The following is a 13,756-nucleotide window of genomic DNA, read 5'->3' as shown; positions in this document are numbered from 1 at the left end:
CGCAAAAAATGGTAAAGGTAGGGACGTTATCCACCAAAAAACTAAAGGTAGGGACGTTATCCACAAAAACCTCCAAAGGTAGGGACGTTTTGTGCTAATCACCCTTTTAGAAATTAAAATTAATATTTCACTTTAAGTAAAAGTCTGCAATAAACTTTAATCACATATTTCATTCGATCCACAAATTTTTGAACTAAAAATTTGATTTTATTTCCTACCAAACAAGGATTTAATGAGACTCATTACTATTTTTCTATTATTTGATTCTTTGTATAAATTATTTATAAATTTGCTATGGAGCCTTAAATTTTACTTCAAGCACACGTGGGTGTCTTTCTTTATCTGAGTTATGACAGCGAACTAAAGGAGTTGGAATATGTTGGGGGCACGTTCTCATTTTACCTTTTTAATCCGAATCCAAGTGTATTTCTCAGTGTTTTTTTTTTTTGGAAGTTGGTATATAAGTTTTTTTACATTTCTTCCGTTTACAAGGTGGATTAAATTTGAATGGATTAACCCCAGCGAACAGGGCTTCATTTCACAGGGCATTGCTAGGTCCCTCACTGTAGTAGCGGGCCCCCCCTAGCCAGAAAAAAAAAAAAGAAAAAGCGACGAGCCCTTCTGTGTGTGTATTCTGACAGAGACCTGAGTACATCAAGCGGTGTTCAATTTGAATTTACTGAGTCCATAGAGTTCGGATTGCAATTATCGAAAATCATTAAAATGCTTTAATCATTGTAACACTAATATTACTACGAAAATGCAGCTTCACAATTGAGTAAATGTCACGCAATTTGGACTGGTTGGGATTAAAACCTATATTTTAAGTTAAATTATAGCCGACAGTTAATTTTAACCACATATTTCATAAGACTGTCCCATTTTTCAATTATATATTTTACAACTTTCATCAACATTTATTAAAAATGTGATTTTAATTCCTAGAGTATAGTGGTAACTTTGCTTTCCAATTTGGAGATGTACTAGACCATACTTTATTCCTACCCTGCTAATCAATCCGCTTGTTGAAGAAGCATTGAAAGTTCAAAATGAGAGACTATTTCTAAATTTACCATGCTTGTTCGGGTTTCATTATGAGTTACTAAAATTATAATGTTATAGATTTAAGTGATATATAGTCACATGAAATGTATGTTTATTATTAAAATTTGATTTTGACCTTTAAATTTTATGAAACTTTTGATAAAACACAAAACATTACAGATTGTGGATTAGTCCAAAAGTAAAGGAAACTCCTGTTTATATTCATTTAACAAGCCGTTAGCTAGTGTTCGGATAAAATCTGCAAGCATACGAAATCATTGGCAAATAATAGAATTGACGAGTTGAGTTATCGTCCCACAAGGACTAATAGCTAACTATAGTTTACCAGTTTCTATCAAATCCAATGTTGATAACACAAAAGACACGTGATTTTTGTGATTATCCTAAATTAAACTGTTAATAATGTAAAAGATTGGTTTTATCTGCTATGAGACATGTATTAGATTTCAAAATTCACCTATTGATTTCTATTTTCAATGCTCAACTTAAAAAAAAAAATAGTGTTATTTAGGAAAATTCTACTTACATAATTATTGCATATAATGATATTCATAATGTGATGTGACAATCATCCGATTGTTAATGTGCAAGTGTGATATTTGAATTAAGGGTTGGATCCAGTGACACGTGTAATTATGTCACCATTATATAGATAATTATGTACATGTATTACTTCCTTGTTATTTAATTGTTCGTAACAATCGATAATCCATTAATGTCTAATATTCTTTTCCAAAATATATCAAATCTATCCTTGGCATGATTCTGTCATATTTCTAGTCTGAATTCATATGCCAAAAAAGTATTCAATCACATGATTATCACTATAGATTGCATACGCACTAAAAAAATTGTTAATACCTAGTACTCGCATATCAAATAAGCAGTATTCTACTTATTGTAAATTTCTCAACACTACAATAAGTAACAAGTTATTTAATTTGTAGCTACGCAATCAAATAACACAATAGTCATGCATATTTAATCGTAAATACAAGAAATAAATAAAATACGATAAGTCTTGAATTAGAAATATAATTCAAAAGATTTTATCGTTCATTCAATACGCAAAAAGTTTAACCTCATCATGCTATTCAAATTATACAAGAAGATATGGAAAGACACCACCCAAAATTAAAAACAAAAAGGGTGAATGACTCAAAAACTTGATTTCTTGAACTTCAATCTTCAATCTGAGCTTTGAAACTTCAAATCTTTTTGGAAAATTCTTCTTAGCCACTTGTTAGACTCACTTCAATGACAAAATAATGGTTTTTCATGTTCAGGACCTTGTTTAGGTCATATAAGATGCTAAATATGTCATTCCATATATAGCCGGATAAAAAAAAACGAAATAAAAATCTTTTCATGGGAATGAACCAGGCGCACGCCTAGTAGTAAGTGAGATGCACGCCTAGTTATGTCCTCGAGCAGCTATCAGTATTTTTGTCATATATTTCTCTTTGATATCAGATTAAGGTGATTCAAATTGTATTGAAAAGACAACTCAAAGAGGTTACATTCTTCTAAAAATATCATTTTTGCCAATTCAAATGTTTAATGTGCCAATTATGAGTCTCATTTAGAGTCTAAAAATTCGGAGCATAATCTTTTTGGCTGAAAATTGATGTGTGAATATATTTTGACTATATTTCACTATTTTCGCTTCTTTTCTCATCTAATTGAACCCTAGCATTATCTAATTCTTATCGTGAGGTTCAATACAATTTTGAATATTTGCACTTTAGTCCTCAAACTTTGAATATTTACAATTAAACCTCTTTTCACATTTTAGTTTTTTGTTTTTGTACAAACAGCAAAATCCATTTACTAAATTTTTATGATCAGTGATCCACTTGTTGCAAGTGCTAGAATTTTTTTTACAATAAGTAAAAACATCTATTTTATAAAAACACGTGATTAACACTTGGCCATGTGGGAACCTACTCTCTCGGGCACTGCCGCTGATCCACCATTGTGATAATCTTAAAAATATCAAAACACAAGACTGCTTTGACTCCATGACAATGACAGTGCTAAAAAGGAAAAAAATGGAAGAACTCAAGAACCACGTAAACATCATGAAATGAAATTATGCATTTGTGTCTAAAATTCTTGATAATATCATTACAACTTATATATATATAAAGTTTAAAACTGTGACCCAAAATCCCCATTGAAAAGCAAGAAGTATAATAATAATTAAACTAAAAGGTCCACTTGAAGATCTTGAGATCAACCTTACATTTTGCATCAGAAGTATTGGCCAAGGCAGGATTTTTGCCCTTTTGCACCCATCCACGAATGCCATCACACTTGACTCTGATTCCGACCTTTTTGGTCTTCAGCTTTTCCATTTTCACCCCTATCATCGTGTCCACCACAATCTGTAATGGGATCCCATTTCTCTTCTTCAGATCTGACTTCAATGAATTCAATTCGTCCCCGTCTAATAATTGGTAGTTTAATCCAGTTGTGGTGTGTATTATGAAAATGGTGCCTGGTGAATTGGTGAAATTTTTGAAAGAACCAGATGATATGGTTACTTGATTAGATGACACTGTGATGGACATGGGATCGTAGTAGAATATCACCTTTGTGTTGGAATTTTTGGCGGAAAGAGTAAGGTTCAATTGAGTTGTTAAGTGGGTTGTGCCGTCGAAGGTGGTGGTGGTGAGGTTGAACTGGGTGATTTTCAGGGAGGAGACGGAGAATGCAGGGCGGTGGGGGTGGTAGAGTATGTAGAAGGCAGCGGCGGCAATTGCGACAAGGAAGAAAATAGCAATGAGTAGGATAATGGACCCGAAGCAAGATCGGCAGAAGCAACGGCGGCAGCTGAAGCGTCGACTGCTGAGGTTGCGGGCGGTGGGGTTAGGACGGTAGGGGTGGCGCATGGGGTTGTAAAGCTGGGTTTTGGTTGCTGTCTTGTTGGTGGTGGGCCTGGTGGCTGCGGCGGCAGCGGGGTTAGCGGTGGCCCAATTTGTCTTCATTGATGGGTAACTCTATCTGTCAATTTCAGTATTGTCCAAGGTCAGATTTGGAACAAAAATTATATATTGTGCTATGGAGTTGTAAAGAGAGCGTTTCTACTGTGTGACTGTGTTTTTTGTTAGAGAGAAGTTTGAAGAAGAGTACTGTGTTTATTCGAGAGAGAGAGAGAGAGAGAGAGAGAGAGAGGGAGAGAGTACGTATGTGTAAATAGAAGAGGGAGAGGAAGAGGGAGAGGAAAGGAACACTCTTACTCTTAACAATGACGAATGTTACGTTAATTTCATCCTTGGTCACTGAACTTTAAAGAAAATATCAATTAGGTAACTGAGCCTTTGTTTGATTCCCTTTAAAATTTTAATATATTGTTATCTTTTCTTTATAACCACACATTCTTTAATAAAATAATATTACACGTAAATCAAAAAATTTGTATAAGTTATACACAGGGCCGGTCCTGAGGCGAGGCGGATGAGGCCTATGCCTCAGGCCTCAAGCTGAAGGGGGCCTCGTTTCCATGGCCATTTTTTTTTTTTAAATGAAGAAATCATTTTCCTCTCCAGCTCGCCTATGGCTGCTGGGAAGTTGAAGAATATTCTGGAAATCATTTCTTGCTGGAAACATCAAGGTTGGATGCAGCCGCCATTGTTGTAGACTTGCACTCCAGAAGCTTGAACGTAGAATAGAATTCGGAAGGAAGGGAAGATGATGACTGATGAGTATTTTCATTGGGCCAACTTTTAATTTCCTCTATTTTCCAAAGTCCAAATGGTAACTTGTAAGTCTTTTGTGTTGGGCCTCTTATTTATTTTTAAATGAGGCCCATATCTTGTATATTGTGAAATGATTAAAACAAAGTTGAAACCCTGTGATTCTCAGTTTCTCTCCTGCCACTAGTATTGAATGCCGACCTGGTGATTTTCGTTGGTAAAAATAATGAGAAATTAGCGATAGGTTCGTTGGATCCATTTTTTTCCCATCTTAAATCAGCTAAAGATCAAAATTAAAAGTGGATGTTTCTTGGTCGGTTGGTCCGGTAAAGCCATTTTAGAAAGGTATAGTACTAAATTTTTATCAATTATATGTCTATCTAGGTTTTTGTTTTTATTCTGTTAATTAATTCTGTATTTCTGTAGGAGTGGTCTTCTCTTTTCTTGAATTTTTTTATTTTATTCAAGTTTATGAGATTAGTCAATATGCCAGAAGTTCTTGAGAGATCTGTGACAATATAGAGAGAGATCGAACAAATTGATAGTTCAGTTCAATCAAATGTAGCAACAGAAGCTAGAATACCATTTTCTTTTCAAATCTTACAACTGGGAGAATGTTTCAAGAAGTGAAGATCCAATTTTTGTAATTCTCTGTGGATGGCTCTACCGGAGGAAAGAACGAGAAATTGAGGAATGCTCAATTCCATTTTCATGAACTTTTTATACTTATTAATTAAACATGTTCTGCTATTTGTTTGTGTATGTGTTTTATTTGTGAGCTTGTCTGTTGGAGGCTTAGGACGATTTCAATCTAATTTTTATTTATTTATTTATTATTTTTTTTTTGCTATACATTAATGTTTATGTTTTGCTAAAAATATATCTTGTAAAATCTATGGGGGGCCTAACTTATGGCGTTTGCCTCAGGCCCCGGAAACTACAAGACCGGCTCTGGTTATACGTTTCGTCATGCTTGATTTTAAACTACATTCTTTTAAAAATAACTATTTCAAAATACGTCTTATCTAAATTTCTCATTATATGGAACAGGGGCTAAATGTTTTTTTCTCAATTAAACTATAAAACTCTGATTTAGTTTCAACTTCCATCATTCCATAACATTTAGTCACAAAATGTCTATATCAATGGAAACTGTTTATTTGACAACTAACTGACATGGCTTATGACACCCTAAAAATGAAAATTAATAAATGCAAGTTTATGGAAAATGTAATTAGATTATGTTAAGCCCCTTTTTAAGTCCCATTATTTCAAACTTCATTTTTTAAAACTTATTTCTAAACAATTTTCCTGATAAATGATTTTACACATAAATTTAAAACTTATTTCAACTTTTTAACAACATATTCTAAAAAACACGCTATTACAAAATTTATTTTTCCAACAAAATAGGGCTCAGATAGTGACTAACTCTTTTATAACGTAGCATAGTAATAATACTATTTATTAAATAATTTTCATCAATTTAAGAAATGATACATGATGGAGTCGTGAAATTAAAAACTATAATGAAGTTCAGGGACCCAATTAAGATTTGGCTCACAGTACAGGGACCCCAGATGAAATTTACCCCTTAACGTTTCACGTCACCTCTTGTTTTTTCTATACGTCTTCCTTTCTCTTTGTATAAAGCTTTATCTGCCGCTTGGATTGTATGTAGTGCATGTATATATGTGATCTCTGATTACTAGGCATGTTGTTGACACGTGGGGATCTTATAAACAAAAGAAAGTGGAGCCCAGTTTGAGAGACCACCAACGGAACTTTTTTGGATGAGTTACATTTTTATTTTTTCAACCTTGTTTGACTCCCATTTATTAAATAATGTATTTTTTTAAAATTTATTTTCAACCATAAATTTTTATGTAAAATAATTGTATATGTATTTCAAAAACGTTTCCTTACTTTTTAAATACACATTCTCCAAAAAATTACTATTTCATAATGCATTTTATATCAAAAATGAAAATCAAATATGGGATCAATCTTGAGAGCATGTTCGATGATTTTCTATATTAGATCTAAATTGTTGTTTAAATTTTTGAAGTTATCGAAAACATCCGATGGAAAGAAGCGAAGGAAATATAAAGTAAGTTTTCAACAAAAAATGCAAAAAAAAATAACAATAAAAAATGTAAATTTACATTTATTTTTAGATGTACATGTGGGATCGACAAGAGACAAAAAGCTATACGTTTTATGAGATTCACAATTTTTCAACTATACGTTCCATTAATTTTTGTCAAGACCTATTAAAAATCTAAATTTAATCAACACCAACCAACAAGAGCTTAATTTATAACAAGAAAAACTGGGCCTGGATGCTCTAGTTGATGGGCTAAAATGCAAGTTATAGCTTCAAGAATTCTCTATTGTATGTCACTTCCCAAATTACTCTACTCTCACTAGTGCACGTTTTGTTGTGCTTAAAATGAAGGTTTTTTCCCTTGGGTTGTGTGCGATGGGGACAGAGGCAGACTATCATGACAGATCAATTATAAGGTTAAGAATAATGCAATTTAGCATGATAGTATAAGATCAGTTTAGGTGACGATAAATGATAAGTTTAATGAAAATTAAAATTAAGTAATTCATTTAATTATATATCTCATTTAATGTCACATCAGTGTCACGTATTTTAACACTAGTGCTAAATAGTATTAAACTCATGTTTGAGCCACATTATTGTAAAAATGAGAATGAAAAATATAGTCGTTATGGGTTCCACACAAAAAATAAAAAGTCAAATATGATGGCTTGATGTGATGAATAACGATCATATTTTTCATTTTAATGAAAAAATAATGGGGCTCAAACAAGACCTAAATGATATATATTTTTATTTTGTAGAAATGAATTGGATTAATTTTTAAATTTGGCTTCAATCAAAACAACTTTAATTAATAATTTATAATATATTAAATATCACATCAAGTGAGAATCATTTTTTGAAAGATTTTAACCTTTTTATAATTCAATTATTTTAACAATACTTTACTTATAATTTTTCAATATATAATAAATACATGAATTACGTGTTATAAATTATCGGTTAGTTAATATTCACATTAATCTAAATTCAATGAATCTTGATTTACATGAATCTAAAATTATTATAGGCGAATTTATTCACATTCATGTATCTAAGAATTTTAATGGGTGTTTAAATTCATATATCAGCAATTAATTTTTATGTACCAAATGTAGTATAAAAAGATTATGCATTCGTAGTTTTTCATCATCGCAAAAAATCGAATCATAGAATTTAAATCTTGAGAATAAAATTTTCTTCTTTTAAATTTCTATCCCAAATTTTATTTTCTTTAATTCATTTGAGACTCGTCAAATCCTTTCAAAAAATTGGTACTCGTGCAAATATTATTCTTACAGCACTTATAAAGTATTTCAGAATAACATGCAATGCACGTTCAAATCTTACTAATTAATAAGAAAATCCTACATATCATGCTACCGTAATTAAAGCGCAATCAATTGTGTTAAATCTACCCGCAATATAATGGTATGGAGACTAACGGAATTATATATTTAATGTGTAGAAATGAATTGGATTAATTTTTAATTTTTTTAATATAGTGTTATTTAATGTGTCTTGGTATCAATAAATATAAACTATTCACATTTAAATTATTTTTTAATGTAGGAGTATTTTATGAAAAATGTAATAAAAGTTTATATTTTCATTTTTCAACTAATTTAATTACATCTTTCTAATTTGCATGAAAATGAAAGCAAATCTTTCTTGAGGACGAAGAGAGTATGTGAAATAAAACACTTAAAACAAAAATAGAAATCTATGGGATGACTGCCCAATTAGACTAAGAACTTTGATCCCATTTCTTAAATATCATTTTTTTTTCTTTTTAATGTTATTTCTAATCACACATTTTTCGGGTTACACAATTTTTTATCAACTTTTCATCCACATATTTTATCAACTTTTATCAAAATCTACTAAAAAATATTTTTTTTTTATCCAAACCGAACAAGGACTAAACATATAAATTAAAAATTTACGTGCGTTACATGTTAGCTTGATGGTAGGAACCAAAACCGTATAGCCTAGAATATGAATTATATTCTCTCTTTATATAATAGCAAACGATTGTGAAGCTAAGTGAATGATATATACACAGTGAACACATTCTAATATGGTATTAGACCTTAATCATGGGCAATGTCGTACCATCAAACCCTAATCCTTCCCTTTCTTTACCTCGCCAACCATGTCGCCAGACTCCGATGCAAAGAAACAAATTGGTGCATCTCTATCGAATTTCATCTTCATCGAATTCACAGCAGAAATCACTAAAACTCTTACCAAAGTCCAAACACTGACACTGACACTGACCCTGACCACCAAATCTTTCGTTGCTCCGTTCAGCATCAAGTTGGTGTTGACCTATGGTTGATTATAACCTTAAAGTTTTGATTATAACAAATAAATTAATTTTGTTTACTAACAAATTGAATTTAAGTGATTAGAGTTTTCAAAAGAAAAACTAATCGACGATCGTCAAAAGATCAAAAGTTATCATCACAAATTTTTTTATGAAGAAAGATAAAATCGAAGTCACATATTCAAGAACTTAAGAGCCAAATTTCGGAGCAGGATCAAAGACTTGATTCCTTGGATAAAGTGTAAATGTACTATCACTTTAATATTTGACAATGAATGCTTAAACTCAAAATCTATCTATACATTAAAGATAATTTTTGTGCATTAAAAGTCATTCTAATGCAATGTTTTGATCAAATAAAAAGATGACTTTTAAAATGATATTTGAATTTGAAAAATATCTTTTATCTTCAAAAATTAGTTAAAAATATTTTCCAAAAGTCCATATCTTTCAAAACTTTCTAATCGAATCAAAAGGGACCAAAATGTAAAAATATCTAAACTGCCGAACAGTCAACCCGTCAGATGAGGCGATCAATCGAAAATTTCTAACGGTAAAAAAATTGACCATTCTGACGTCTAATTTTTACTATACAAACGACTATATTGATTATCCAGACAAGAGGTGCTCGACCAAACATGTCATCCGAACTTACAGATTTTTTTAACATTTTCAACTCTATAAATATCCCCACTGTTTTATTCTTCATAAGACTTTCATGAGTATCAAAGTGGGATTATTTTTATTTTAGAATTCTTTAAGCTTTCCTTTGCATTCATTTCATTCATTTCTTTATATCAAAAAAATTAATTGATTTAAACTCTTTAACCATCATCTTTATCAAAAATTTTCATCACTCTTTTTGGACTTAACTTATTTCTATCATTCATAGAAGATAGATATATTTTGAAGAAAAGTTTTGAACTTACATTATATCATTTCTTATACTTCTCTATACCAAAACTTCGATTTATTGAATCAAACTTGTACAATCATCATATTCATCAATGTTTCTTATTTCTCTCTTGGTATTTAATTTATTACAATCATTCATTAAAATATAAATATATTTTAAGATGATTTTTTGACTTACATTTTACTAATTTCATCTTCATTTTCTTATTGAAAAACTTTGATTAACTGAATCAAATTGTTAATTATTATATTTATCAAAATTTTTCATCTAACACTTGGGTTGTCATTTACTGTCATTGATTGAAGTGTTAGTCATTCTTAATACTTAATTCATTTGTATTATTTATTAAGAGGGAAATTTTATTGTAAAATCATTGCTCTAAAACTCCCGTGAAAGCTAAATAGCATAAGGATCAGTGCTCCTTGTTGTAAATCATCGCGTGGTGGTCAACCGAAAATTTCTAACGGTCCAAAATTTACCATTCCAACCTCTAATTTTTACTATACAAATGGTTATATTGGTTTTTCGGACAAGAGACAGACAATAGGACATGTCATCCGAACTTACAGATTTTTTTTAACATTTTGAATTCTATAAATATCCTCACTCTTTCCATTCTTCATGTGACTCTCAAGAGCATCAAAATGAGATTTATTTATTTTTATTTTTTTGAGAATTCTTTGAGCTTTCTTTTACATTTATTTCTTTATATCAAAAATTTTGATTGATTCAAACTATAATCATCATCTTTATCAAAAATTTTCATATCTTTTTTTGTACTTAACTTATTTCTATTATTCATAGAAGATAGATATATTTTGAAGAAAAGTTTTTAACTTACATTATATCATTTCTTCTACTTGTCTATACTAAAACTTTGATTTATTGAATCAAACTTGTTAAATCATCATATCCATCAAAGTTTTTTTTTCCTATCTTGGTACTTAATTTATTACAATCATTAATTAAAATAGATATATTTTGAGAAGATTTTTTTAAGTATATTATACTTAGTTTTTCTTCATCTTCTTATTGAAAAACTTTGATTGATTGAATCAAATTCTTAATTATCATATTCTCTAAAGTTTTTATCTGACACTTGAGTTATCATTTATTTTTGTTCATTAGGAGTTAGTCTCTCTTAGTATTTAACTCATTGTATCATTTATTAAGAGAGAAATAAAATCATTGCTCTAAACGTGTAGGTCGTATTGAGGTCTTGTGAAAGCTAAATAGCATAAGGATTGGTGCTTCTTGTTGTAAGTCATCGTGTGGGTCATATTGAGATCCTGTAAAACTTAATATTGTATAAGGATCAGTGCTCCTTATTTGTAAGCAACTAAAATCATTCTAAATAATTGGATTGCACCATAAATCAATCAATAAAGTGAAAAAAGCTTTGTTTGTGCCGTAAAGCTTAATAACAGATAACATAGATTATTAATTTGGATCGAACCCCTACAATGGCATCGTTTGCATCCTCTCTTCTATTTTACTTATTGTTTTCATATTTTTGCTTATAATTCGAATTAACCTATTTAGTCTTTATTTGCTTGAATTTAGATTAATTCTTTGAAAAAATCTTAAAATCCAATTCATCCACCTCTTGGTTAGCTATTCTTAGGCTTTCAGTTGGATGGCACCAATTATGCTCTCACGTCCCAAGTTGTAGAGACATATATTTCTGGGAAAGACAAGTTGGGATATATCAATGGAGATATTCCATAACCACCTTTAGTGGATCCATCCTTTCGCAAATATCACATAGACAACGCCATTGTCCAAACTGGCTAATTAACACGATGGATTCCTTATTAATAGAGAATTTCACTAGGTTTCCTATGACCAAGTTGGTGTGGGACTCCATTGCTACCACTTACTTTGATGGGAGTGACACGTCTCAAGTCTATGATCTTAGACGTTGTGTGACACAGTTTGAACAAGCTGGAGGCTTCCTTGAGAAATACCATAATGACCTTCAGGGTTTATGGCATGAGATTGACTTTTGGCATCCTAATCCAATGAAGTATGCAGTTGATATTCATAAATATAATACTATCATTTAAGAAGACCAGGTGTATGTTTTCTTGGATGGCCCTGACGATCGACTGCAAAATATTCGGAGTGACGTGTCGCGACTTCACCCATTTCCTACCATAGAGCAAGCTTATGCTCATGTCCGTCACGAAGCAATTCATCAGGCTATGATCAGTGGCAGTGCAGATGCTATTCTTGGATCTATTCTCACCACCAAAAATCTTACTTAGTCTTTTCTGACCAATTTTCTACCGTGTACAATGGGAAACAGAAATCATCATCAGAGGGTTCGAAATGCACCCATTATGGCAATCAAAAGTATGCCTATGAAAACTGGTATCCTGATTGGTAGAATGATCTCTAGGCTAAGAAATATCATCACACGAGCAATAAAGACGAACATTCTAGTAAAGCGACCGTGGCTACTGCAGAGCCTTACATATCCTTTAAACCACAGGCAGCACCGGTCCCGAACTCCAGTAATAGTGGTTGTGTTTGATATAGCTCATCTAATGATGTTGACCGTGTTGCATTGCTGCTGGACTCTGGAGCCACTAATTACTTGACGTTGCAGTTGATTTCTCACAAACTTCCTTACCGAGACATACCAATATCGCCAATGCTAATTAATGATATAATATCTCTTGTCGATGGAGCGAACACTATGTCACTGTCACCTATTATATAATTGCATAACACATTAGTTGTTCCATCATTATCTCATAAGCTTATCTCCGTGAGCCAAGTGACATTTGATCTTAATTGTATTGTGCTAATGTACCCTACTTTTTTTTATCTTCTCTAGGACATTCTCACCAAGGAGATCATTGGGCATAGTGCTAAGAGAGGAGACCCTGTTATGTGGAAGACTTTCAAGCACATCACATGCAGAATTCTCTTGGTTCGAAGAATAGGAGATCAGGCTTTGGCATTGTCGATTAGGACATCCGTCCTTCACCTATATGAAACATTTGTTCCCGAGTTTGTTTTCTTATTTGAAACATTTTGATTTTCAATGTGAAACTTGCATATTGGCAAAAGGTCATGGAGTGTCTTATCCCTTGAAGTCGAATAAAAAATACTCCTTTTACATTGATCCACTTCGATGTGTGTGGTTAATTTGAACAATTATTACTGTATCCGGGTTCAAATGGTTTGTGCTACTTGTTGATGATTTTACCTACATGACTTGGCTTTATTTGCTAAAGCATAAAGATGAAGTATTTGGTGTGTATTTAAGTTACTGCATGTTGTGGTGCAAACATAATTTTCTGCTAGTGGTGGTGAATTTATTAATCACCAATTTCGTGATTATTTTTAGCAACATGAAATCTCATGCTCCCACACCTCGCAGCAAAACGGTATTGCTGAGAAAAAAACAACACATGTTCTTGAAACTGCCTAAGCTCTTTTAATTGGCACCAATGATCCTAATGGGAGTTGGGCGGATGCAGTTACTAATGCTGGGTCTCTAGACACTATTACAAGCCCTCTTGGCACATACTCTTGTGCCAATAGTATTGATGTTTCCACCTCGTGTGTTTAGATGCATAGCTTATGTCTGTCCATAAAAACAAATGGACTAAGCTTGAATCTTGTGC

General features: G+C 31.8%; 2 protein-coding genes across 2 annotated transcripts in view; one reads left to right on the top strand and one right to left on the bottom strand.

Annotated features, from left to right (window-relative positions):
• The window catches only part of LOC111398230, a 3,752-nt gene extending 2,970 nt beyond the window's left edge, over positions 1–782 (top strand). The window contains exon 3 of the mRNA XM_023025159.1: positions 767–782. Coding sequence (XP_022880927.1) covers positions 767–782 — 16 coding nt within the window. The remainder of the gene's footprint in view (positions 1–766) is intronic.
• Positions 783–3,179: 2,397 nt separating this feature from the next.
• LOC111399225 (NDR1/HIN1-like protein 26) lies at positions 3,180–4,240 on the bottom strand. The gene has a single exon (XM_023026491.1). It carries the CDS (start codon positions 4,053–4,055, stop codon positions 3,273–3,275), a length of 783 nt encoding a protein of 260 aa, XP_022882259.1. The 5' UTR covers positions 4,056–4,240; the 3' UTR covers positions 3,180–3,272.
• Between the last annotated feature and the right edge of the window lie 9,516 nt (positions 4,241–13,756).

Source organism: Olea europaea, chromosome 8 (genome assembly GCF_002742605.1).
Source record: "Olea europaea var. sylvestris chromosome 8, O_europaea_v1, whole genome shotgun sequence".
NCBI classification, from domain to species: Eukaryota; Viridiplantae; Streptophyta; class Magnoliopsida; order Lamiales; family Oleaceae; genus Olea; species Olea europaea.
The sequence above is the reverse complement of the archived record's forward strand: the minus strand, read 5'-3'. Positions and strand labels throughout refer to the sequence as shown.